The sequence below is a fragment of the Nipponia nippon genome, unplaced genomic scaffold (genome assembly GCF_047370975.1).
Source record: "Nipponia nippon isolate SJK-2023a ecotype South Korea unplaced genomic scaffold, ASM4737097v1 scaffold_6, whole genome shotgun sequence".
NCBI lineage: Eukaryota > Metazoa > Chordata > Aves > Pelecaniformes > Threskiornithidae > Nipponia > Nipponia nippon.
The window spans coordinates 81,029,612-81,053,837 of NW_028262380.1; the positions used below are offsets into that span (position 1 = coordinate 81,029,612).

A 24,226-nucleotide genomic window follows, 5' to 3' on the forward strand; every position below is an offset into this window, starting at 1 on the left:
TGAGTCGAGTGTCCTGAGGGCGGGGAACCGGGGCCTGAAACGGAGACCAAGTCCTGCGTTTCCCAGGCTTGGAAACGGGGTCCCGGGGCCTGAAGCTGAGACCAGAAGTCCTGCGTTTTCCAGACATGGAACCAGTCTCAATTTCAGGCTGTGGGAGCCTAAAAGTCCTGCGTTTCCCAGGCTTGGGGGGGACACAACCCTGGCTCACAGGGAACCGGGGCCTAAAACAGAGTCCAAGTCCTGCATTTTCCAGACATGGAACTGGGGGCCCAGGGCTTGAAACGGAGACCAAGTCCTGCGTTTTCCAGACTTGGAACCAGGCTCATGGGGCCCAGAACTGAGACCAAGTCCTGTGTTTTCAGACTTGGAACCAGGCTCAGTTTCAGGCTCCGGGAGCCCAAGTCCTGTGTTTTCCAGGCTTGGACACAGCCGTGGGGGGGACACAACCCTGGCTCACAGGGAACCGGGGCCTGAAACGGAGTCCAAGTCCTGCATTTTCCAGACATGGAACTGGGGGCCCAGGGCTTGAAACGGAGACTAAGTCCTGCGTTTTCCAGACTTGGAACCGGGGTCCCGGGGCCTGAAAGTGAGCCCAAGTCCTGTGTTTTCCAGGCTTGGACGCAGCCTTGGGGGGGCACAACCCTGAATCCCTTGACTTTGGGAAAAGAGAGAGGCAGCGGTGGGGTTTGGGGGTGAGGAGCAGGCGGCTGGGGTGAGGTGAGCTGGGCACCTTCCCCCAGAGACCCAGCCCTGCCTTTGGGGCTCAGCACCAGGCTCCTGTGGCCACTGGGGGGCTCAGCACCAGGCTCATGTGGCCATTGGGGGGGGCCTAAAAGCAGAGTCTTGTGCTTGTGGGGCTTCAGAGCAGCCTCACTCAGGCCCTTTGGGGTTTGAGACCAAGTCCTGCGTTTGTGGAGCGTGAAAGCAGGCTCCGCGGGGCCGTCCTTGAAGGTGTTGAGAAGCGAGACCAAGTCCTGCGTTTTGGGGCCCAGGCACTCAGTCCGTGGTGCGTTTTGGGGCTGGGAAGCCGGCTCCTGGGGCCGGGTTCGGGGCCCAGGCCCAGAGCCCAAGCCCGGTGTTTTGGTGCTTGGGAAGCAGAGCCCAAGCCCGGCGTTGCTGGGCTCAGAGCCGGCGCGGGGGCTTTGGGGCCCGGCCCGGGGCTAGGATCCGTCCCCGTGTCGGGGGCTGGAGCCGGCCCCGCCGCTTGGGGAGCCGCGCCGCCCCTTGCCCTCCCCGGGCCGCTCCCGGCCGGCGCTGAGGGGCTCGGGCGCCCGGTGCGGCCGTGCCCGGGCAGCCGGTGCCGGGCGAGCCCCGGCGGTTCCCGGCCTCCGTTCGGGCTCTGCGCGGAGCCGCCGGCGCCTCCTCCGTGCCTCCGGCAGAGCCCCGGCGAGAGCGGGGCGAGAAGGCGGGACTTGGGCCGCCGGTGTCCGCTGCCGGCCCGGGGCAGCTCCCGGCCCCGGAGCGCGGCTCCTCCCGCCCCGGCGCCGGGACGGGGCCCGTGGGGCCGGGCTCGGGAGAGGCCGGGCCCAAGGCGCTGCCGCGGTCCTCCGGCCCCGGGCCCCGGGCCCCGCACCGCGCCCGCCCGCCCGCGGAGAGGTGGGCAGCGGCAGGGCCCCGGCTCCGCGCACCCGCGAGGCCCGGTCCCGGTCCCGGCCTCACCGGCCCCGGGCTCGGCTCCACACCGGCCCGGAGAAGCCCCCGCGCCGCGCCCGGCTCCGTCCCCGTCCCCGCGTCCCGAGCGAGGGGCCCCGCCCGGCGCCCCCGCCCCGCTACCGGCGTCCGCCGCGGTCGGTGCCGGCGCCCGTCAGGCGGCGGCGGAGTAGGCGCGTGCGCGGGGCGGGGCCTGAGCGCGCGTGCGCGGGGCGGGGCCTGTGCCAGGTGCGGCGGACAAGAGGGCGTGGTCTGTAACGAGGGGGCGGGGCTAGGCCCAGGTGCGGATGAGGAGGGGGCGTGGCCTGTGCCAGGTGCGGCGGCCGAGGGGGCGTGGCCTGTGCCAGGTGCGGGGGCGGGCGGTGGCCGGGGCGCGTGCGCGGGGCGGGGCCGAGCAGATTTGAGCCCCGGCGGCGGCCGCGCGCCCCCTTTTCTCGTTCCCCCCCGGTGGCGCCGCCCGCGGCCCCGGGGCGGCAGCGGCCGGGCCGGGCTCCCCCGGCGGGGCCAGGTGAGGCGCGGGGGGCTCGGCCCGCGGGAGCCGCAGGGCCCGGCCGGGGCCGGGGGAGCCGGGGCCCGTGAGGCCGGGGCCGGGAGCGGCGGAGCCGAGAGCGGCGGAGCCGCGGCCGAGCAGCGGGGAAGGGGCGTCGGGGGAGCGGGGTTTCTCGGGGCCGGGGTTTCTCGGGGCGGCGGCGGCGGCCGCGCTGGCGGCGGCTCCGCGGAGCAGCCGCGTTTGTCGGGGCGCCGGGGAATAAAGCCCGGAGGGCCGGAGCCCGGCGCCCCCCGTCGTCGTCGTCGCTGTCGTCGCCCGATGCAGACGCGGCCCCCCGGGGCCGGGCCCGCCCGCGGGTCCCCCCGGCCAGTTCCCAAGCACGGCCCGAGCCCGCCGGGGCTGCCGGGCTCCCTGACACCACACGCGGGGCTGGGGGTGCGGGGCTGCGGAGCCGGGGGTCTGGGGGCCGGGGGGGAGCCCCGGTGCTGCCTGCGCGGGGCTGGGGCAGAGGCCTGGGGGTTTGGGCCCAGAAACGCAGCCCCCGTCGGCTGTTTCTGGGGCCAAACCCGGGGCTGGGGCTGGGGCCGGGGGGGAGGCGGGCGGGCGCTGGGGGGCAGGCAGGGTGCGTGGGCCCCCACCGGAGGTGGGGGTCCGGTCGCAGTGCGTGGGCCCCTGCCGGAGGCGGGGGTCCGGTCGCGGTGGTCCCCGAAGCGCGGGAGGCTGGCATGCACCAGGCTGAATTAAACGTCTGAGATAGTCTCTGGGGCGAAAAGCGCTTTTCACACCCCCTCTGCCCACGTCCAGCCTTTATTCGAGGCGTGTACCACCCCCGGCGCGGGGACTGACCAACAACCAGACACTGGGCGTACAGTTATGACATTTATTATTCATATGCAAGTGCTGACAGTGATTGATTTACGACCTGGTCCAAAGCCAAGATCGCATTAACAAGCACAAGCCCCAATGGGCTGGAGAGGAGCTGGTGCTGGAACCAACTGGAACTGGAGCCCAAGACCGACTGGACTGGGACAGGAGCCGCAAATAAGCCAGAGGAGATGAAACCCAACTGGAGTCTGGAACGAGCTGGAGCCGTCCATGAGCCGGAACCACAGCTGAACTGGAGCTGAAACTTCCCAGAGCCATCCATGAACTGGGTCCACAAATAAGCTGGAGCCGTCCACAAGCTGGACCTGGAACCAGAGCAGAAACAAACTGGTACAGAAACAAACAGGAACCACAAATGAACTGGAGCCGTCCGTGAGCTGGACCTGAAGGCGCAGATGAACTGGGGCAGAAACGAGGAACCTGAAGCTGCAAACAGGTCCAGCTCACGGACAGCTCCAGCCTGAAACGAACTGGAGCTGAAACTGTCCAGAGCCGTCCGTGCGCTGGAGTCGCAATGAAATGGAGCTGCAAAGGAGCTGGACCTGAAACCAGAGCAGAAACCAACTGGTACAGAAAGGAACGGGAGCCGTGCATGAGCTGGCCCTGAAATGACCAGGGGCAGAAAGAAATGAGCTGAGGTGCAAATGAGCTGGAGCTGAAAACAAACTGGAGCAGAAACGGCCAGCCTGAAGCTGCAGATAGGCTGGAGCCGTCCATGAGCCAAAACTGAACTGGAGCCGGGCCTAACACAAAGGGGAGCCCCAACCAACAAACCAACCAAACCAAAGCAAACAGGAGCCCAAACCGAGCTGGACCCCAAACAACTGACCTGGAGCCGAGCTGGAGCCGCGCAGTCGCAGCAGCGTCTTGCCCGGAGCCAAGATCGTTTTACCAAGCACAAGCTGGAATGGAGAAGCTGGGGCCGGAGGAGCTGAAACCAACTGGAATCTGGAACGAGCTGGGAGCAGGAACGAGCTGGAGCCGACCACGAGCTGGAGCCGAAAGCAGAGCAGAAAGAGACTGGAGCCGTCCGTCCTTGAGCTGGACCTGGAGGCAAAGCCCAACGGGAGCCGTGCGTGAGCTGGGCCTGAAACCAGAGCAGAGAAAGCGGCGCAGAAACAGACGGGAGCCCCGGCTGAAGCGGGGCTGACGCGGGCTGGGCCCGCAGGCGGGGGGGCAGCGGCAAAAGGAGCCGGGGCCAAGGTGAAGCCGCCAGCGGAGCTGGAGCAGGAGCAGGAGCAGAGGGGCCCGAGCAAACGGGACCCGGGAGCGGAGCGGGGCCCAAACACCCGGGGGCCCAAGCGACCGACCTGGAGGCGGCTTCTACCGGGGCCCCGCACCCGCGGCGGCTCCGGGCCGGGGCTCCTCCGTCCGCGCCCGTCCGTGTCCGTCGGTCCCTGCCTGGGGAGAGCCGTGGGGCAGCCGGGGCTGCCGGCGGCACGGCAGGGCCCGGCCCAGCGAGCCCCGGCGCTGCTGCCCCGCGGCCCCCGGGCACGGGCGGCTCTGCCCGGCCCGGAGCCGGGGCTTCGGGCAGCGGCCCCCGCCCTCCCCGTGCCCCGGCCGCCCCGCCGGCCCCGGGAGCCCAGCGCCCCGCTCGGCCGCCGCCCCGGGGCACTCACCTCACCGGGCACGGCCTCCCCGCCGGGAGCCTCGGGCCCCGCTCCTCGCTCGTCCCCCGGCTCCGGCAGAGGCGGCACCGGCGCTCTCCTTCCCCGGCAGCTGCTCGCGGGCCGGGCGCGGATCGGAGCGGAGCTTCAGGCAGCCCCTACCGGGCAGCGGCCGGGGCCCCCGCCCCGGAGCCCGGCAGCGGGGGGGGCAGAAGGGAGGGAACGGCCCCGCTCCGCCCAGTTTCGCCCCGGTTTGCCCCCGTTTCCCCCCGGTTTCCGATACCCGGCCCCATCCCGAGGCTGCGAAACCGCCCGGGACCGCGGGAGCCGGGAGCGGAGCCGGGACCCCGCTGCCGCCGCTGCCGCCGCCGCCGCCGCCGCCGCGCTGCCCCGCGGCGGTGTCGGAACTGCGGCGCCCCCTGGCGGCCGCGCGGGGGTTTTGAAGCCTCCGGGGCCGCGGCGCACGTGCGGCCGCCGAGCCACGTGACTGCGGGGGCGGCTGCGGGGGCGGGGCGCATGTGGGGCGGGGTCGGAAGGCGCGTGCGCGGGGCGGGGCCGGGCAGATTTGAGCCCCGTCGGCCGCCGTCGGCCGCCATTTTTTTTTCCCCGCCGCTGTCTTTGAGGTCGGTCCCGGCCCGGTTCCTCCGGCGGGGCCAGGTGAGGCGCGGGGGGCTCGGCCCGCGGGAGCCGCAGGGCCCGGCCGGGGCCGGGGGAGCCGGGAGCGGCGGAGCCGGGGCCCGTGAGGCCGGGGCCGGGAGCGGCGGAGCCGCGGCCGAGCAGCGGGGAAGGGGCGGCGGGGGAGCGGGGTTTCTCGGGGCGACGGCGGCGGCCGCGCTGGCGGCGGCTCCGCGGAGCAGCCGCGTTTGTCGGGGCGCCGGGGAATAAAGCCCGGAGGGCCGGAGCCCGGCGCCCCCGTCGTCGTCGTCGTGGTCGCCCGATCGAGACGCGGCCCCCCGGGGCCGGGCCCGCCCGCGGGTCCCCCGGCCAGTTCCCAAGCACGGCCCGAGCCCGCCGGGGCTGCCGGGCTCCCTGACGCCACACGCGGGGCTGGGGGCAGCGGGGCCCGGGGAGGCGGCCCCCGGCTCGGGGCCGGGTCTGGGTCTCGGAACCGGGCCCGCTCGTGGGTTTCCCCGCAGCGGGAGCCGGGCCGGTGGGGAGCGATCTCGGGGCTGCGAAGGGGAAGGGGCTGCTGGGGGTGCGGAGCCGGGGCCCGGGCAGCTCGGAGCCGGGCTCAGCCGGGGCTGAGGGACCGAGTCGTGTGGTGAGAGCCGGGCACAAGGGCTCGAAGCCCCGCAGTCCGGGCGCTGAGGGCTCGGAGAGGGAGGCCGAGCCCTGCGGTTTGGGACTTGCGAGCTCCTCGAGCGGCTCCGCACCAGACACCCGGTCCCGCGGCGTCGGGGCTCGAAAGCAGAGCCCGAGCCCTGCATTTGCCGGCCTGGCAACCGGGGGGGTGGGTGGGTTTGGGGGTTGGCAATGGAGAGCGAGTCCTGCGGTGGGGGCTCAGAAAGAGAGACTGAGTCGAGTGTCCTGAGGGCGGGGAACCGGGGCCTGAAACGGAGACCAAGTCCTGCGTTTCCCAGGCTTGGAAACGGGGTCCCGGGGCCTGAAGCTGAGACCAGAAGTCCTGCGTTTTCCAGACATGGAACCAGTCTCAATTTCAGGCTGTGGGAGCCTAAAAGTCCTGCGTTTCCCAGGCTTGGGGGGGACACAACCCTGGCTCACAGGGAACCGGGGCCTGAAACAGAGTCCAAGTCCTGCATTTTCCAGACATGGAACTGGGGGCCCAGGGCTTGAAACGGAGACCAAGTCCTGCGTTTTCCAGACTTGGAACCAGGCTCATGGGGCCCAGAACTGAGACCAAGTCCTGTGTTTTCAGACTTGGAACCAGGCTCAGTTTCAGGCTCCGGGAGCCCAAGTCCTGTGTTTTCCAGGCTTGGACACAGCCGTGGGGGGGCACAACCCTGGCTCACAGGGAACCGGGGCCTGAAACGGAGTCCAAGTCCTGCATTTTCCAGACATGGAACTGGGGGCCCAGGGCTTGAAACGGAGACTAAGTCCTGCGTTTTCCAGACTTGGAACCAGGCTCAGTTTCAGGCTCCGGGAGCCCAAGTCCTGTGTTTTCCAGGCTTGGACACAGCCGTGGGGGGGACACAACCCTGGCTCACAGGGAACCGGGGCCTGAAACGGAGTCCAAGTCCTGCATTTTCCAGACATGGAACTGGGGGCCCAGGGCTTGAAACGGAGACTAAGTCCTGCGTTTTCCAGACTTGGAACCGGGGTCCCGGGGCCTGAAAGTGAGCCCAAGTCCTGTGTTTTCCAGGCTTGGACGCAGCCTTGGGGGGGGCACAACCCTGAATCCCTTGACTTTGGGAAAAGAGAGAGGCAGCGGTGGGGTTTGGGGGTGAGGAGCAGGCGGCTGGGGTGAGGTGAGCTGGGCACCTTCCCCCAGAGACCCAGCCCTGCCTTTGGGGCTCAGCACCAGGCTCCTGTGGCCACTGGGGGGGCTCAGCACCAGGCTCATGTGGCCATTGGGGGGGGCCTAAAAGCAGAGTCTTGTGCTTGTGGGGCTTCAGAGCAGCCTCACTCAGGCCCTTTGGGGTTTGAGACCAAGTCCTGCGTTTGTGGAGCGTGAAAGCAGGCTCCGCGGGGCCGTCCTTGAAGGTGTTGAGAAGCGAGACCAAGTCCTGCGTTTTGGGGCCCAGGCACTCAGTCCGTGGTGCGTTTTGGGGCTGGGAAGCCGGCTCCTGGGGCCGGGTTCGGGGCCCAGGCCCAGAGCCCAAGCCCGGTGTTTTGGTGCTTGGGAAGCAGAGCCCAAGCCCGGCGTTGCTGGGCTCAGAGCCGGCGCGGGGGCTTTGGGGCCCGGCCCGGGGCTAGGATCCGTCCCCGTGTCGGGGGCTGGAGCCGGCCCCGCCGCTTGGGGAGCCGCGCCGCCCCTTGCCCTCCCCGGGCCGCTCCCGGCCGGCGCTGAGGGGCTCGGGCGCCCGGTGCGGCCGTGCCCGGGCAGCCGGTGCCGGGCGAGCCCCGGCGGTTCCCGGCCTCCGTTCGGGCTCTGCGCGGAGCCGCCGGCGCCTCCTCCGTGCCTCCGGCAGAGCCCCGGCGAGAGCGGGGCGAGAAGGCGGGACTTGGGCCGCCGGTGTCCGCTGCCGGCCCGGGGCAGCTCCCGGCCCCGGAGCGCGGCTCCTCCCGCCCCGGCGCCGGGACGGGGCCCGTGGGGCCGGGCTCGGGAGAGGCCGGGCCCAAGGCGCTGCCGCGGTCCTCCGGCCCCGGGCCCCGGGCCCCGCACCGCGCCCGCCCGCCCGCGGAGAGGTGGGCAGCGGCAGGGCCCCGGCTCCGCGCACCCGCGAGGCCCGGTCCCGGTCCCGGCCTCACCGGCCCCGGGCTCGGCTCCACACCGGCCCGGAGAAGCCCCCGCGCCGCGCCCGGCTCCGTCCCCGTCCCCGCGTCCCGAGCGAGGGGCCCCGCCCGGCGCCCCCGCCCCGCTACCGGCGTCCGCCGCGGTCGGTGCCGGCGCCCGTCAGGCGGCGGCGGAGTAGGCGCGTGCGCGGGGCGGGGCCTGAGCGCGCGTGCGCGGGGCGGGGCCTGTGCCAGGTGCGGCGGACAAGAGGGCGTGGTCTGTAACGAGGGGGCGGGGCTAGGCCCAGGTGCGGATGAGGAGGGGGCGTGGCCTGTGCCAGGTGCGGCGGCCGAGGGGGCGTGGCCTGTGCCAGGTGCGGGGGCGGGCGGTGGCCGGGGCGCGTGCGCGGGGCGGGGCCGAGCAGATTTGAGCCCCGGCGGCGGCCGCGCGCCCCCTTTTCTCGTTCCCCCCCGGTGGCGCCGCCCGCGGCCCCGGGGCGGCAGCGGCCGGGCCGGGCTCCCCCGGCGGGGCCAGGTGAGGCGCGGGGGGCTCGGCCCGCGGGAGCCGCAGGGCCCGGCCGGGGCCGGGGGAGCCGGGGCCCGTGAGGCCGGGGCCGGGAGCGGCGGAGCCGAGAGCGGCGGAGCCGCGGCCGAGCAGCGGGGAAGGGGCGTCGGGGGAGCGGGGTTTCTCGGGGCCGGGGTTTCTCGGGGCGGCGGCGGCGGCCGCGCTGGCGGCGGCTCCGCGGAGCAGCCGCGTTTGTCGGGGCGCCGGGGAATAAAGCCCGGAGGGCCGGAGCCCGGCGCCCCCCGTCGTCGTCGTCGCTGTCGTCGCCCGATGCAGACGCGGCCCCCCGGGGCCGGGCCCGCCCGCGGGTCCCCCCGGCCAGTTCCCAAGCACGGCCCGAGCCCGCCGGGGCTGCCGGGCTCCCTGACACCACACGCGGGGCTGGGGGTGCGGGGCTGCGGAGCCGGGGGTCTGGGGGCCGGGGGGGAGCCCCGGTGCTGCCTGCGCGGGGCTGGGGCAGAGGCCTGGGGGTTTGGGCCCAGAAACGCAGCCCCCGTCGGCTGTTTCTGGGGCCAAACCCGGGGCTGGGGCTGGGGCCGGGGGGGAGGCGGGCGGGCGCTGGGGGGCAGGCAGGGTGCGTGGGCCCCCACCGGAGGTGGGGGTCCGGTCGCAGTGCGTGGGCCCCTGCCGGAGGCGGGGGTCCGGTCGCGGTGGTCCCCGAAGCGCGGGAGGCTGGCATGCACCAGGCTGAATTAAACGTCTGAGATAGTCTCTGGGGCGAAAAGCGCTTTTCACACCCCCTCTGCCCACGTCCAGCCTTTATTCGAGGCGTGTACCACCCCCGGAGCGGGGACTGACCAACAACCAGACACTGGGCGTACAGTTATGACATTTATTATTCATATGCAAGTGCTGACAGTGATTGATTTACGACCTGGTCCAAAGCCAAGATCGCATTAACAAGCACAAGCCCCAATGGGCTGGAGAGGAGCTGGTGCTGGAACCAACTGGAACTGGAGCCCAAGACCGACTGGACTGGGACAGGAGCCGCAAATAAGCCAGAGGAGATGAAACCCAACTGGAGTCTGGAACGAGCTGGAGCCGTCCATGAGCCGGAACCACAGCTGAACTGGAGCTGAAACTTCCCAGAGCCATCCATGAACTGGGTCCACAAATAAGCTGGAGCCGTCCACAAGCTGGACCTGGAACCAGAGCAGAAACAAACTGGTACAGAAACAAACAGGAACCACAAATGAACTGGAGCCGTCCGTGAGCTGGACCTGAAGGCGCAGATGAACTGGGGCAGAAACGAGGAACCTGAAGCTGCAAACAGGTCCAGCTCACGGACAGCTCCAGCCTGAAACGAACTGGAGCTGAAACTGTCCAGAGCCGTCCATGCGCTGGAGTCGCAATGAAATGGAGCTGCAAAGGAGCTGGACCTGAAACCAGAGCAGAAACCAACTGGTACAGAAAGGAACGGGAGCCGTGCATGAGCTGGCCCTGAAATGACCAGGGGCAGAAAGAAATGAGCTGAGGTGCAAATGAGCTGGAGCTGAAAACAAACTGGAGCAGAAACGGCCAGCCTGAAGCTGCAGATAGGCTGGAGCCGTCCATGAGCCAAAACTGAACTGGAGCCGGGCCTAACACAAAGGGGAGCCCCAACCAACAAACCAACCAAACCAAAGCAAACAGGAGCCCAAACCGAGCTGGACCCCAAACAACTGACCTGGAGCCGAGCTGGAGCCGCGCAGTCGCAGCAGCGTCTTGCCCGGAGCCAAGATCGTTTTACCAAGCACAAGCTGGAATGGAGAAGCTGGGGCCGGAGGAGCTGAAACCAACTGGAATCTGGAACGAGCTGGGAGCAGGAACGAGCTGGAGCCGACCACGAGCTGGAGCCGAAAGCAGAGCAGAAAGAGACTGGAGCCGTCCGTCCTTGAGCTGGACCTGGAGGCAAAGCCCAACGGGAGCCGTGCGTGAGCTGGGCCTGAAACCAGAGCAGAGAAAGCGGCGCAGAAACAGACGGGAGCCCCGGCTGAAGCGGGGCTGACGCGGGCTGGGCCCGCAGGCGGGGGGGCAGCGGCAAAAGGAGCCGGGGCCAAGGTGAAGCCGCCAGCGGAGCTGGAGCAGGAGCAGGAGCAGGAGCAGAGGGGCCCGAGCAAACGGGACCCGGGAGCGGAGCGGGGCCCAAACACCCGGGGGCCCAAGCGACCGACCTGGAGGCGGCTTCTACCGGGGCCCCGCACCCGCGGCGGCTCCGGGCCGGGGCTCCTCCGTCCGCGCCCGTCCGTGTCCGTCGGTCCCTGCCTGGGGAGAGCCGTGGGGCAGCCGGGGCTGCCGGCGGCACGGCAGGGCCCGGCCCAGCGAGCCCCGGCGCTGCTGCCCCGCGGCCCCCGGGCACGGGCGGCTCTGCCCGGCCCGGAGCCGGGGCTTCGGGCAGCGGCCCCCGCCCTCCCCGTGCCCCGGCCGCCCCGCCGGCCCCGGGAGCCCAGCGCCCCGCTCGGCCGCCGCCCCGGGGCACTCACCTCACCGGGCACGGCCTCCCCGCCGGGAGCCTCGGGCCCCGCTCCTCGCTCGTCCCCCGGCTCCGGCAGAGGCGGCACCGGCGCTCTCCTTCCCCGGCAGCTGCTCGCGGGCCGGGCGCGGATCGGAGCGGAGCTTCAGGCAGCCCCTACCGGGCAGCGGCCGGGGCCCCCGCCCCGGAGCCCGGCAGCGGGGGGGGCAGAAGGGAGGGAACGGCCCCGCTCCGCCCAGTTTCGCCCCGGTTTGCCCCCGTTTCCCCCCGGTTTCCGATACCCGGCCCCATCCCGAGGCTGCGAAACCGCCCGGGACCGCGGGAGCCGGGAGCGGAGCCGGGACCCCGCTGCCGCTGCCGCCGCCGCCGCCGCCGCCGCCGCCGCCTCCGCGCTGCCCCGCGGCGGTGTCGGAACTGCGGCGCCCCCTGGCGGCCGCGCGGGGGTTTTGAAGCCTCCGGGGCCGCGGCGCACGTGCGGCCGCCGAGCCACGTGACTGCGGGGGCGGCTGCGGGGGCGGGGCGCATGTGGGGCGGGGTCGGAAGGCGCGTGCGCGGGGCGGGGCCGGGCAGATTTGAGCCCCGTCGGCCGCCGTCGGCCGCCATTTTTTTTTCCCCGCCGCTGTCTTTGAGGTCGGTCCCGGCCCGGTTCCTCCGGCGGGGCCAGGTGAGGCGCGGGGGGCTCGGCCCGCGGGAGCCGCAGGGCCCGGCCGGGGCCGGGGGAGCCGGGAGCGGCGGAGCCGGGGCCCGTGAGGCCGGGGCCGGGAGCGGCGGAGCCGCGGCCGAGCAGCGGGGAAGGGGCGGCGGGGGAGCGGGGTTTCTCGGGGCGACGGCGGCGGCCGCGCTGGCGGCGGCTCCGCGGAGCAGCCGCGTTTGTCGGGGCGCCGGGGAATAAAGCCCGGAGGGCCGGAGCCCGGCGCCCCCCCCGTCGTCGTCGTCGTGGTCGCCCGATCGAGACGCGGCCCCCCGGGGCCGGGCCCGCCCGCGGGTCCCCCCGGCCAGTTCCCAAGCACGGCCCGAGCCCGCCGGGGCTGCCGGGCTCCCTGACGCCACACGCGGGGCTGGGGGCAGCGGGGCCCGGGGAGGCGGCCCCCGGCTCGGGGCCGGGTCTGGGTCTCGGAACCGGGCCCGCTCGTGGGTTTCCCCGCAGCGGGAGCCGGGCCGGTGGGGAGCGATCTCGGGGCTGCGAAGGGGAAGGGGCTGCTGGGGGTGCGGAGCCGGGGCCCGGGCAGCTCGGAGCCGGGCTCAGCCGGGGCTGAGGGACCGAGTCGTGTGGTGAGAGCCGGGCACAAGGGCTCGAAGCCCCGCAGTCCGGGCGCTGAGGGCTCGGAGAGGGAGGCCGAGCCCTGCGGTTTGGGACTTGCGAGCTCCTCGAGCGGCTCCGCACCAGACACCCGGTCCCGCGGCGTCGGGGCTCGAAAGCAGAGCCCGAGCCCTGCATTTGCCGGCCTGGCAACCGGGGGGGTGGGTGGGTTTGGGGGTTGGCAATGGAGAGCGAGTCCTGCGGTGGGGGCTCAGAAAGAGAGACTGAGTCGAGTGTCCTGAGGGCGGGGAACCGGGGCCTGAAACGGAGACCAAGTCCTGCGTTTCCCAGGCTTGGAAACGGGGTCCCGGGGCCTGAAGCTGAGACCAGAAGTCCTGCGTTTTCCAGACATGGAACCAGTCTCAATTTCAGGCTGTGGGAGCCTAAAAGTCCTGCGTTTCCCAGGCTTGGGGGGGACACAACCCTGGCTCACAGGGAACCGGGGCCTGAAACAGAGTCCAAGTCCTGCATTTTCCAGACATGGAACTGGGGGCCCAGGGCTTGAAACGGAGACCAAGTCCTGCGTTTTCCAGACTTGGAACCAGGCTCATGGGGCCCAGAACTGAGACCAAGTCCTGTGTTTTCAGACTTGGAACCAGGCTCAGTTTCAGGCTCCGGGAGCCCAAGTCCTGTGTTTTCCAGGCTTGGACACAGCCGTGGGGGGGACACAACCCTGGCTCACAGGGAACCGGGGCCTGAAACGGAGTCCAAGTCCTGCATTTTCCAGACATGGAACTGGGGGCCCAGGGCTTGAAACGGAGACTAAGTCCTGCGTTTTCCAGACTTGGAACCGGGGTCCCGGGGCCTGAAAGTGAGCCCAAGTCCTGTGTTTTCCAGGCTTGGACGCAGCCTTGGGGGGGGCACAACCCTGAATCCCTTGACTTTGGGAAAAGAGAGAGGCAGCGGTGGGGTTTGGGGGTGAGGAGCAGGCGGCTGGGGTGAGGTGAGCTGGGCACCTTCCCCCAGAGACCCAGCCCTGCCTTTGGGGCTCAGCACCAGGCTCCTGTGGCCACTGGGGGGGTTCAGCACCAGGCTCATGTGGCCATTGGGGGGGGCCTAAAAGCAGAGTCTTGTGCTTGTGGGGCTTCAGAGCAGCCTCACTCAGGCCCTTTGGGGTTTGAGACCAAGTCCTGCGTTTGTGGAGCGTGAAAGCAGGCTCCGCGGGGCCGTCCTTGAAGGTGTTGAGAAGCGAGACCAAGTCCTGCGTTTTGGGGCCCAGGCACTCAGTCCGTGGTGCGTTTTGGGGCTGGGAAGCCGGCTCCTGGGGCCGGGTTCGGGGCCCAGGCCCAGAGCCCAAGCCCGGTGTTTCGGTGCTTGGGAAGCAGAGCCCAAGCCCGGCGTTGCTGGGCTCAGAGCCGGCGCGGGGGCTTTGGGGCCCGGCCCGGGGCTAGGATCCGTCCCCGTGTCGGGGGCTGGAGCCGGCGCCGCCGCTTGGGGAGCCGGGCCGCCCCTTGCCCTCCCCGGGCCGCTCCCGGCCGGCGCTGAGGGGGCTCGGGCGCCCGGTGCGGCCGTGCCCGGGCAGCCGGTGCCGGGCGAGCCCCGGCGGTTCCCGGCCTCCGTTCGGGCTCTGCGCGGAGCCGCCGGCGCCTCCTCCGTGCCCCCGGCAGAGCCCCGGCGAGAGCGGGGCGAGAAGGCGGGACTTGGGCCGCCGGTGTCCGCTGCCGGCCCGGGGCAGCTCCCGGCCCCGGAGCGCGGCTCCTCCCTCCCCGGCGCCGGGACGGGGCCCGTGGGGCCGGGCTCGGGAGAGGCCGGGCCCAAGGCGCTGCCGCGGTCCTCCGGCCCCGGGCCCCGGGCCCCGCACCGCGCCCGCCCGTCCGCGGAGAGGTGGGCAGCGGCAGGGCCCCGGCTCCGCGCACCCGCGAGGCCCGGTCCCGGTCCCGGCCTCACCGGCCCCGGGCTCGGCTCCACACCGGCCCGGAGAAGCCCCCGCGCCGCGCCCGGCTCCGTCCCCGTCCCCGCGTCCCGAGCGAGGGGCCCCGCCCGGCGCCCCCGCCCCGCTACCGGCGTCCGCCGCGGTCGGTGCCGGCGCCCGTCAGGCGGCGGCGGAGTAGGCGCGTGCGCGGGGCGGGGCCTGAGCGCGCGTGCGCGGGGCGGGGCCTGTGCCAGGTGCGGCGGACAAGAGGGCGTGGTCTGTAACGAGGGGGCGGGGCTAGGCCCAGGTGCGGATGAGGAGGGGGCGTGGTCTGTAATGAGGGGGCGTGGTCTGTGCCAGGTGCGGGGGCGGGCGGTGGCCGGGGCGCGTGCGCGGGGCGGGGCCGAGCAGATTTGAGCCCCGGCGGCGGCCGCGCGCCCCCTTTTCTCGTTCCCCCCCGGTGGCGCCGCCCGCGGCCCCGGGGCGGCAGCGGCCGGGCCGGGCTCCCCCGGCGGGGCCAGGTGAGGCGCGGGGGGCTCGGCCCGCGGGAGCCGCAGGGCCCGGCCGGGGCCGGGGGAGCCGGGGCCCGTGAGGCCGGGGCCGGGAGCGGCGGAGCCGAGAGCGGCGGAGCCGCGGCCGAGCAGCGGGGAAGGGGCGTCGGGGGAGCGGGGTTTCTCGGGGCCGGGGTTTCTCGGGGCGGCGGTGGCGGCCGCGCTGGCGGCGGCTCCGCGGAGCAGCCGCGTTTGTCGGGGCGCCGGGGAATAAAGCCCGGAGGGCCGGAGCCCGGCGCCCCCCGTCGTCGTCGTCGTGGTCGCCCGATCGAGACGCGGCCCCCCGGGGCCGGGCCCGCCCGCGGGTCCCCCCGGCCAGTTCCCAAGCACGGCCCGAGCCCGCCGGGGCTGCCGGGCTCCCTGACACCATACGCGGGGCTGGGGGCGCGGGGCTGCGGAGCCGGGGGTCTGGGGGCCGGGGGGGAGCCCCGGTGCTGCCTGCGCGGGGCTGGGGCAGAGGCCTGGGGGTTTGGGCCCAGAAACGCAGCCCCCGTCGGCTGTTTCTGGGGCCAAACCCGGGGCTGGGGCTGGGGCCGGGGGGGAGGCGGGCGGGCGCTGGGGGGCAGGCAGGGTGCGTGGGCCCCCACCGGAGGTGGGGGTCCGGTCGCGGTGCGTGGGCCCCTGCCGGAGGCGGGGGTCCGGTCGCGGTGGTCCCCGAAGCGCGGGAGGCTGGCATGCACCAGGCCGAATTAAACGTCTGAGATAGTCTCTGGGGCGAAAAGCGCTTTTCACACCCCCTCTGCCCACGTCCAGCCTTTATTCGAGGCGTGTACCACCCCCGGCGCGGGGACTGACCAACAACCAGACACTGGGCGTACAGTTATGACATTTATTATCCATATGCAAGTGCTGACAGTGATTGATTTACGACCTGGTCCAAAGCCAAGATCGCATTAACAAGCACAAGCCCCAAGGGGCTGGAGAGGAGCTGGTGCTGGAACCAACTGGAACTGGAGCCCAAGACCAACTGGAGATGAGACTGGACTGGGACAGGAGCCGCAAATAAGCCAGAGGAGATGAAACCGAACTGGAGCTGAGACCAACTGGAGTCTGGAACGAGCTGGAGCCGTCCTTGAGCCGGAACCACAGCTGAACTGGAGCTGAAACTTCCCAGAGCCATCCATGAACTGGATCCACAAATGAGCTGGAGCCGTCCACAAGCTGGACCTGGAACCAGAGCAGAAACAAACTGGTACAGAAACAAACAGGAACCACAAATGAACTGGAGCCGTCCGTGAGCTGGACCTGAAGGCGCAGATGAACTGGGGCAGAAACGAGGAACCTGAAGCTGCAAACAGGTCCAGCTCACGGACAGCTCCAGCCTGAAACGCACTGGAGCTGAAACTGTCCAGAGCCGTCCATGCGCTGGAGTCGCAATGAAATGGAGCTGCAAAGGAGCTGGACCTGAAACCAGAGCAGAAACCAACTGGTACAGAAAGGAACGGGAGCCGTGCATGAGCTGGCCCTGAAATGACCAGGGGCAGAAAGAAATGAGCTGAGGTGCAAATGAGCTGGAGCTGAAAACAAACTGGAGCAGAAACGGCCAGCCTGAAGCTGCAGATAGGCTGGAGCCGTCCATGAGCCAAAACTGAACTGGAGCCGGGCCTAACACAAAGGGGAGCCCCAACCAACAAACCAACCAAACCAAAGCAAACAGGAGCCCAAACCGAGCTGGACCCCAAACAACTGACCTGGAGCCGAGCTGGAGCCGCGCAGTCGCAGCAGCGTCTTGCCCGGAGCCAAGATCGTTTTAACAAGCACAAGCTGGAATGGAGAAGCTGGGGCCGGAGGAGCTGAAACCAACTGGAATCTGGAACGAGCTGGGAGCAGGAACGAGCTGGAGCCGACCACGAGCTGGAGCCGAAAGCAGAGCAGAAAGAGACTGGAGCCGTCCGTCCTTGAGCTGGACCTGGAGGCAAAGCCCAACGGGAGCCGTGCGTGAGCTGGGCCTGAAACCAGAGCAGAGAAAGCGGCGCAGAAACAGACGGGAGCCCCGGCTGAAGCGGGGCTGACGCGGGCTGGGCCCGCAGGCGGGGGGGCAGCGGCAAAAGGAGCCGGGGCCAAGGTGAAGCCGCCAGCGGAGCTGGAGCAGGAGCAGGAGCAGGAGCAGAGGGGCCCGAGCAAACGGGACCCGGGAGCGGAGCGGGGCCCAAACACCCGGGGGCCCAAGCGACCGACCTGGAGGCGGCTTCTACCGGGGCCCCGCACCCGCGGCGGCTCCGGGCCGGGGCTCCTCCGTCCGCGCCCGTCCGTGTCCGTCGGTCCCTGCCTGGGGAGAGCCGTGGGGCAGCCGGGGCTGCCGGCGGCACGGCAGGGCCCGGCCCAGCGAGCCCCGGCGCTGCTGCCCCGCGGCCCCCGGGCACGGGCGGCTCTGCCCGGCCCGGAGCCGGGGCTTCGGGCAGCGGCCCCCGCCCTCCCCGTGCCCCGGCCGCCCCGCCGGCCCCGGGAGCCCAGCGCCCCGCTCGGCCGCCGCCCCGGGGCACTCACCTCACCGGGCACGGCCTCCCCGCCGGGAGCCTCGGGCCCCGCTCCTCGCTCGTCCCCCGGCTCCGGCAGAGGCGGCACCGGCGCTCTCCTTCCCCGGCAGCTGCTCGCGGGCCGGGCGCGGATCGGAGCGGAGCTTCAGGCAGCCCCTACCGGGCAGCGGCCGGGGCCCCCGCCCCGGAGCCCGGCAGCGGGGGGGGCAGAAGGGAGGGAACGGCCCCGCTCCGCCCAGTTTCGCCCCGGTTTGCCCCCGTTTCCCTCCGGTTTCCGTTACCCGGCCCCATCCCGAGGCTGCGAAGCCGCCCAGGACCGCGGGAGCCGGGAGCGGAGCCGGGACCCCGCTGCTGCCGCCGCCGCCGCCGCCGCCGCCGCCGCCGCCGCCGCCGCCTCCGCGCTGCCCCGCGGCGGTGTCGGAACTGCGGCGCCCCCTGGCGGCAGCGCGGGGGTTTTGAAGCCTCCGGGGCCGCGGCGCACGTGCGGCCGCCGAGCCACGTGACTGCGGGGGCGGCTGCGGGGGCGGGGCGCATGTGGGGCGGGGTCGGAAGGCGCGTGCGCGGGGCGGGGCCGGGCAGATTTGAGCCCCGTCGGCCGCCGTCGGCCGCCATTTTTTTTCCCCGCCGCTGTCTTTGAGGTCGGTCCCGGCCCGGTTCCTCCGGCGGGGCCAGGTGAGGCGCGGGGGGCTCGGCCCGCGGGAGCCGCAGGGCCCGGCCGGGGCCGGGGGAGCCGGGAGCGGCGGAGCCGGGGCCCGTGAGGCCGGGGCCGGGAGCGGCGGAGCCGCGGCCGAGCAGCGGGGAAGGGGCGTCGGGGGAGCGGGGTTTCTCGGGGCGGCGGCGGCGGCCGCGCTGGCGGCGGCTCCGCGGAGCAGCCGCGTTTGTCGGGGCGCCGGGGAATAAAGCCCGGAGGGCCGGAGCCCGGCGCCCCCCCCGTCGTCGTCGTCGTGGTCGCCCGATCGAGACGCGGCCCCCCGGGGCCGGGCCCGCCCGCGGGTCCCCCCGGCCAGTTCCCAAGCACGGCCCGAGCCCGCCGGGGCTGCCGGGCTCCCTGACGCCACACGCGGGGCTGGGGGCAGCGGGGCCCGGGGAGGCGGCCCCCGGCTCGGGGCCGGGTCTGGGTCTCGGAACCGGGCCCGCTCGTGGGTTTCCCCGCAGCGGGAGCCGGGCCGGTGGGGAGCGATCTCGGGGCTGCGAAGGGGAAGGGGCTGCTGGGGGTGCGGAGCCGGGGCCCGGGCAGCTCGGAGCCGGGCTCAGCCGGGGCTGAGGGACCGAGTCGTGTGGTGAGAGCCGGGCACAAGGGCTCGAAGCCCCGCAGTCCGGGCGCTGAGGGCTCGGAGAGGGAGGCCGAGCCCTGCGGTTTGGGACTTGCGAGCTCCTCGAGCGGCTCCGCACCAGACACCCGGTCCCGCGGCGTCGGGGCTCGAAAGCAGAGCCCGAGCCCTGCATTTGCCGGCCTGGCAACCGGGGGGTGGGTGGGTTTGGGGGTTGGCAATGGAGAGCGAGTCCTGCGGTGGGGGCTCAGAAAGAGAGACTGAGTCGAGTGTCCTGAGGGCGGGGAACCGGGGCCTGAAACGGAGACCAAGTCCTGCGTTTCCCAGGCTTGGAAACGGGGTCCCGGGGCCTGAAGCTGAGACCAGAAGTCCTGCGTTTTCCAGACATGGAACCAGTCTCAATTTCAGGCTGTGGGAGCCTAAAAGTCCTGCGTTTCCCAGGCTTGGGGGGCACCCACCCCTGGCTCACAGGGAACCGGGGCCTGAAACAGAGTCCAAGTCCTGCATTTTCCAGACATGGAACTGGGGGCCCAGGGCTTGAAACGGAGACCAAGTCCTGCGTTTTCCAGACTTGGAACCAGGCTCATGGGGCCCAGAACTGAGACCAAGTCCTGTGTTTTCAGACTTGGAACCAGGCTCAGTTTCAGGCTCCGGGAGCCCAAGTCCTGTGTTTTCCAGGCTTGGACACAGCCGTGGGGGGGCACAACCCTGGCTCACAGGGAACCGGGGCCTGAAACGGAGTCCAAGTCCTGCATTTTCCAGACATGGAACTGGGGGCCCAGGGCTTGAAACGGAGACTAAGTCCTGCGTTTTCCAGACTTGGAACCAGGCTCAGTTTCAGGCTCCGGGAGCCCAAGTCCTGTGTTTTCCAGGCTTGGACACAGCCGTGGGGGGGACACAACCCTGGCTCACAGGGAACCGGGGCCTGAAACGGAGTCCAAGTCCTGCATTTTCCAGACATGGAACTGGGGGCCCAGGGCTTGAAATGGAGACTAAGTCCTGCGTTTTCCAGACTTGGAACCGGGGTCCCGGGGCCTGAAAGTGAGCCCAAGTCCTGTGTTTTCCAGGCTTGGACGCAGCCTTGGGGGGGGCACAACCCTGAATCCCTTGACTTTGGGAAAAGAGAGAGGCAGCGGTGGGGTTTGGGGGTGAGGAGCAGGCGGCTGGGGTGAGGTGAGCTGGGCACCTTCTCCCAGAGACCCAGCCCTGCCTTTGGGGCTCAGCACCAGGCTCCTGTGGCCACTGGGGGGGCTCAGCACCAGGCTCATGTGGCCATTGGGGGGGGCCTAAAAGCAGAGTCTTGTGCTTGTGGGGCTTCAGAGCAGCCTCACTCAGGCCCTTTGGGGTTTGAGACCAAGTCCTGCATTTGTGGAGTGTGAAAGCAGGCTCCGCGGGGCCGTCCTTGAAGGTGTTGAGAAGCGAGACCAAGTCCTGCGTTTTGGGGCCCAGGCACTCAGTCCGTGGTGCGTTTTGGGGCTGGGAAGCCGGCTCCTGGGGCCGGGTTCGGGGCCCAGGCCCAGAGCCCAAGCCCGGTGTTTTGGTGCTTGGGAAGCAGAGCCCAAGCCCGGCGTTGCTGGGCTCAGAGCCGGCGCGGGGGCTTTGGGGCCCGGCCCGGGGCTAGGATCCGTCCCCGTGTCGGGGGCTGGAGCCGGGCCGCCCCTTGCCCTCCCCGGGCCGCTCCCGGCCGGCGCTGAGGGGCTCGGGCGCCCGGTGCGGCCGTGCCCGGGCAGCCGGTGCCGGGCGAGCCCCGGCAGTTCCCGGCCTCCGTTCGGGCTCTGCGCGGAGCCGCCGGCGCCTCCTCCGTGCCCCCGGCAGAGCCCCGGCGAGAGCGGGGCGAGAAAGCGGGACTTGGGCCGCCGGTGTCCGCTGCCGGCCCGGGGCAGCTCCCGGCCCCGGAGCGCGGCTCCTCCCGCCCCGGCGCCGGGACGGGGCCCGTGGGGCCGGGCTCGGGGCTCCGGAGGCTCGGGAGAGGCCGGGCCCAAGGCGCTGCCGCGGTCCTCCGGCCCCGGGCCCCGCACCGCGCCCGCCCGTCCGCGGAGAGGTGGGCAGCGGCCAGGGGCAGCGGCAGGGCCCCGGCTCCGCGCACCCGCGAGGCCCAGGCCCGGTCCCTGCCTCACCGGCCCGGAGAAGCCCCCGCGCCGCGCCCGGCTCCGTCCGCGTCCCGAGCGAGGGGCCCCGCCCGACGCCCCCGCCCCGCTACCGGCGTCCGCCGCGGTCGGTGCCGGCGCCCGTCAGGCGGCGGCGGAGTAGGCGCGTGCGCGGGGCGGGGCCTGTGCCAGGTGCGGCGGACAAGAGGGCGTGGTCTGTAACGAGGGGGCGGGGCTAGGCCCAGGTGCGGATGAGGAGGGGGCGTGGTCTGTAATGAGGGGGCGTGGCCTGTGTCAGGTGCGGCGGCCGAGGGGGCGTGGCCTGTGCCAGGTGCGGGGGCGGGCGGTGGCCGGGGCGCGTGCGCGGGGCGGGGCCGAGCAGATTTGAGCCCCGGCGGCGGCCGCGCGCCCCCTTTTCTCGTTCCCCCCCGGTGGCGCCGCCCGCGGCCCCGGGGCGGCAGCGGCCGGGCCGGGCTCCCCCGGCGGGGCCAGGTGAGGCGCGGGGGGCTCGGCCCGCGGGAGCCGCAGGGCCCGGCCGGGGCCGGGGGAGCCGGGGCCCGTGAGGCCGGGGCCGGGAGCGGCGGAGCCGCGGCCGAGCAGCGGGGAAGGGGCGTCGGGGGAGCGGGGTTTCTCGGGGCCGGGGTTTCTCGGGGCGGCGGCGGCGGCCGCGCTGGCGGCGGCTCCGCGGAGCAGCCGCGTTTGTCGGGGCGCCGGGGAATAAAGCCCGGAGGGCCGGAGCCCGGCGCCCCCCCCGTCGTCGTCGTCGTCGTCGTGGTCGCCCGATGCAGACGCGGCCCCCCGGGGCCGGGCCCGCCCGCGGGTCCCCCCGGCCAGTTCCCAAGCACGGCCCGAGCCCGCCGGGGCTGCCGGGCTCCCTGACACCACACGCGGGGCTGGGGGCGCGGGGCTGCGGAGCCGGGGGTCTGGGGGCCGGGGGGGAGCCCCGGTGCTGCCTGCGCGGGGCTGGGGCAGAGGCCTGGGGGTTTGGGCCCAGAAACGCAGCCCCCGTCGGCTGTTTCTGGGGCCAAACCCGGGGCTGGGGCTGGGGCCGGGGGGGCGGCGGGCGGGCGCTGGGGGGCGCGCAGGGTGCGTGGGCCCCCACCGGAGGTGGGGGTCCGGTCGCGGTGCGTGGGCCCCTGCCGGAGGCGGGGGTCCGGTCGCGGTGGTCCCCGAAGCGCGGGAGGCTGGCATGCACCAGGCCGAATTAAACGTCTGAGATAGTCTCTGGGGCGAAAAGCGCTTTTCACACCCCCTCTGCCCACGTCCAGCCTTTATTCGAGGCGTGTACCACCCCCGGCGCGGGGACTGACCAACAACCAGACACTGGGCGTACAGTTATGACATTTATTATCCATATGCAAGTGCTGACAGTGATTGATTTACGACCTGGTCCAAAGCCAAGATCGCATTAACAAGCACAAGCCCCAATGGGCTGGAGAGGAGCTGGTGCTGGAACCAACTGGAACTGGAGCCCAAGACCAACTGGAGATGAGACTGGACTGGGACAGGAGCCGCAAATAAGCCAGAGGAGATGAAACCCAACTGGAGTCTGGAACGAGCTGGAGCCGTCCATGAGCCGGAACCACAGCTGAACTGGAGCTGAAACTTCCCAGAGCCATCCATGAACTGGGTCCACAAATGAGCTGGAGCTGTCCACAAGCTGGACCTGGAACCAGAGCAGAAACAAACTGGTACAGAAACAAACAGGAACCACAAATGAACTGGAGCCGTCCGTGAGCTGGACCTGAAGGCGCAGATGAACTGGGGCAGAAACGAGGAACCTGAAGCTGCAAACAGGTCCAGCTCACGGACAGCTCCAGCCTGAAACGCACTGGAGCTGAAACTGTCCAGAGCCGTCCATGCGCTGGAGTCGCAATGAAATGGAGCTGCAAAGGAGCTGGACCTGAAACCAGAGCAGAAACCAACTGGTACAGAAAGGAACGGGAGCCGTGCATGAGCTGGCCCTGAAATGACCAGGGGCAGAAAGAAATGAGCTGAGGTGCAAATGAGCTGGAGCTGAAAACAAACTGGAGCAGAAACGGCCAGCCTGAAGCTGCAGATAGGCTGGAGCCGTCCATGAGCCAAAACTGAACTGGAGCCGGGCCTAACACAAAGGGGAGCCCCAACCAACAAACCAACCAAACCAAAGCAAACAGGAGCCCAAACCGAGCTGGACCCCAAACAACTGACCTGGAGCCGAGCTGGAGCTGCGCAGTCGCAGCAGCGTCTTGCCCGGAGCCAAGATCGTTTTACCAAGCACAAGCTGGAATGGAGAAGCTGGGGCCGGAGGAGCTGAAACCAACTGGAATCTGGAACGAGCTGGGAGCAGGAACGAGCTGGAGCCGACCACGAGCTGGAGCCGAAAGCAGAGCAGAAAGAGACTGGAGCCGTCCGTCCTTGAGCTGGACCTGGAGGCAAAGCCCAACGGGAGCCGTGCGTGAGCTGGGCCTGAAACCAGAGCAGAGAAAGCGGCGCAGAAACAGACGGGAGCCCCGGCTGAAGCGGGGCTGACGCGGGCTGGGCCCGCAGGCGGGGGGGCAGCGGCAAAAGGAGCCGGGGCCAAGGTGAAGCCGCCAGCGGAGCTGGAGCAGGAGCAGGAGCAGGAGCAGAGGGGCCCGAGCAAACGGGACCCGGGAGCGGAGCGGGGCCCAAACACCCGGGGGCCCAAGCGACCGACCTGGAGGCGGCTTCTACCGGGGCCCCGCACCCGCGGCGGCTCCGGGCCGGGGCTCCTCCGTCCGCGCCCGTCCGTGTCCGTCGGTCCCTGCCTGGGGAGAGCCGTGGGGCAGCCGGGGCTGCCGGCGGCACGGCAGGGCCCGGCCCAGCGAGCCCCGGCGCTGCTGCCCCGCGGCCCCCGGGCACGGGCGGCTCTGCCCGGCCCGGAGCCGGGGCTTCGGGCAGCGGCCCCCGCCCTCCCCGTGCCCCGGCCGCCCCGCCGGCCCCGGGAGCCCAGCGCCCCGCTCGGCCGCCGCCCCGGGGCACTCACCTCACCGGGCACGGCCTCCCCGCCGGGAGCCTCGGGCCCCGCTCCTCGCTCGTCCCCCGGCTCCGGCAGAGGCGGCACCGGCGCTCTCCTTCCCCGGCAGCTGCTCGCGGGCCGGGCGCGGATCGGAGCGGAGCTTCAGGCAGCCCCTACCGGGCAGCGGCCGGGGCCCCCGCCCCGGAGCCCGGCAGCGGGGGGGGCAGAAGGGAGGCAACGGCCCCGCTCCGCCCAGTTTCGCCCCGGTTTGCCCCCGTTTCCCCCCGGTTTCCGTTACCCGGCCCCATCCCGAGGCTGCGAAGCCGCCCGGGACCGCGGGAGCCGGGAGCGGAGCCGGGACCCCGCTGCCGCCGCCGCCTCGCGCTGCCCGGCGGCGGTGCCGGAACTGCGGCGCCCCCTGGCGGCCGCGCGGGGGTTTTGAAGCCTCCGGGGCCGCGGCGCACGTGCGGCCGCCGAGCCACGTGACTGCGGGGGCGGGGCGCATGTGGGGCGGGGTCGGAAGGCGCGTGCGCGGGGCGGGGCCGGGCAGATTTGAGCCCCGTCGGCCGCCGTCGGCCGCCATTTTTTTTTCCCCGCCGCTGTCTTTGAGGTCGGTCCCGGCCCGGTTCCCCCGGCGGGGCCAGGTGAGGCGCGGGGGGCTCGGCCCGCGGGAGCCGCAGGGCCCGGCCGGGGCCGGGGGAGCCGGGAGCGGCGGAGCCGGGGCCCGTGAGGCCGGGGCCGGGAGCG

At 72.1% G+C, this 24,226-nt stretch overlaps 1 protein-coding gene and 3 long non-coding RNA genes across 5 annotated transcripts; all 4 read right to left on the reverse strand.

The window, feature by feature from the left end:
• Positions 1 to 3,006: 3,006 nt before the first annotated feature.
• LOC148051611 (uncharacterized) lies at positions 3,007 to 5,391 on the reverse strand. The gene is made up of 4 exons (XR_015699722.1): positions 4,645 to 5,391; positions 4,336 to 4,426; positions 3,855 to 4,072; positions 3,007 to 3,330 (listed from the first exon to the last, which is right to left on the reverse strand). It is a non-coding gene; the product is annotated as an uncharacterized LOC148051611 (long non-coding RNA).
• Positions 5,392 to 9,348: 3,957 nt separating this feature from the next.
• LOC148051612 (uncharacterized) lies at positions 9,349 to 13,320 on the reverse strand. Its single transcript, XM_087737875.1, has 5 exons — positions 13,239 to 13,320; positions 10,993 to 12,211; positions 10,684 to 10,774; positions 10,197 to 10,414; positions 9,349 to 9,672 (listed from the first exon to the last, which is right to left on the reverse strand). Exons 1-2 carry the CDS (start codon positions 13,318 to 13,320, stop codon positions 11,139 to 11,141), a joined length of 1,155 nt encoding a protein of 384 aa, XP_087594001.1. The 3' UTR covers positions 9,349 to 9,672; positions 10,197 to 10,414; positions 10,684 to 10,774; positions 10,993 to 11,138.
• A 2,133-nt stretch (positions 13,321 to 15,453) lies between these two features.
• On the reverse strand, positions 15,454 to 17,557 carry LOC148051613 (uncharacterized). Of its 2 annotated transcripts, XR_015699700.1 has the most exons (4): positions 17,173 to 17,557; positions 16,864 to 16,954; positions 16,377 to 16,594; positions 15,454 to 15,852 (listed from the first exon to the last, which is right to left on the reverse strand). It is a non-coding gene; the product is annotated as an uncharacterized LOC148051613 (long non-coding RNA). The 2 variants fall into 2 exon arrangements; XR_015699699.1 differs by having other exon boundaries at positions 15,454 to 16,594; positions 17,173 to 17,556.
• Positions 17,558 to 21,727: 4,170 nt separating this feature from the next.
• On the reverse strand, positions 21,728 to 23,896 carry LOC148051614 (uncharacterized). The gene is made up of 4 exons (XR_015699698.1): positions 23,507 to 23,896; positions 23,198 to 23,288; positions 22,711 to 22,928; positions 21,728 to 22,186 (listed from the first exon to the last, which is right to left on the reverse strand). It is a non-coding gene; the product is annotated as an uncharacterized LOC148051614 (long non-coding RNA).
• Positions 23,897 to 24,226: the final 330 nt, after the last annotated feature.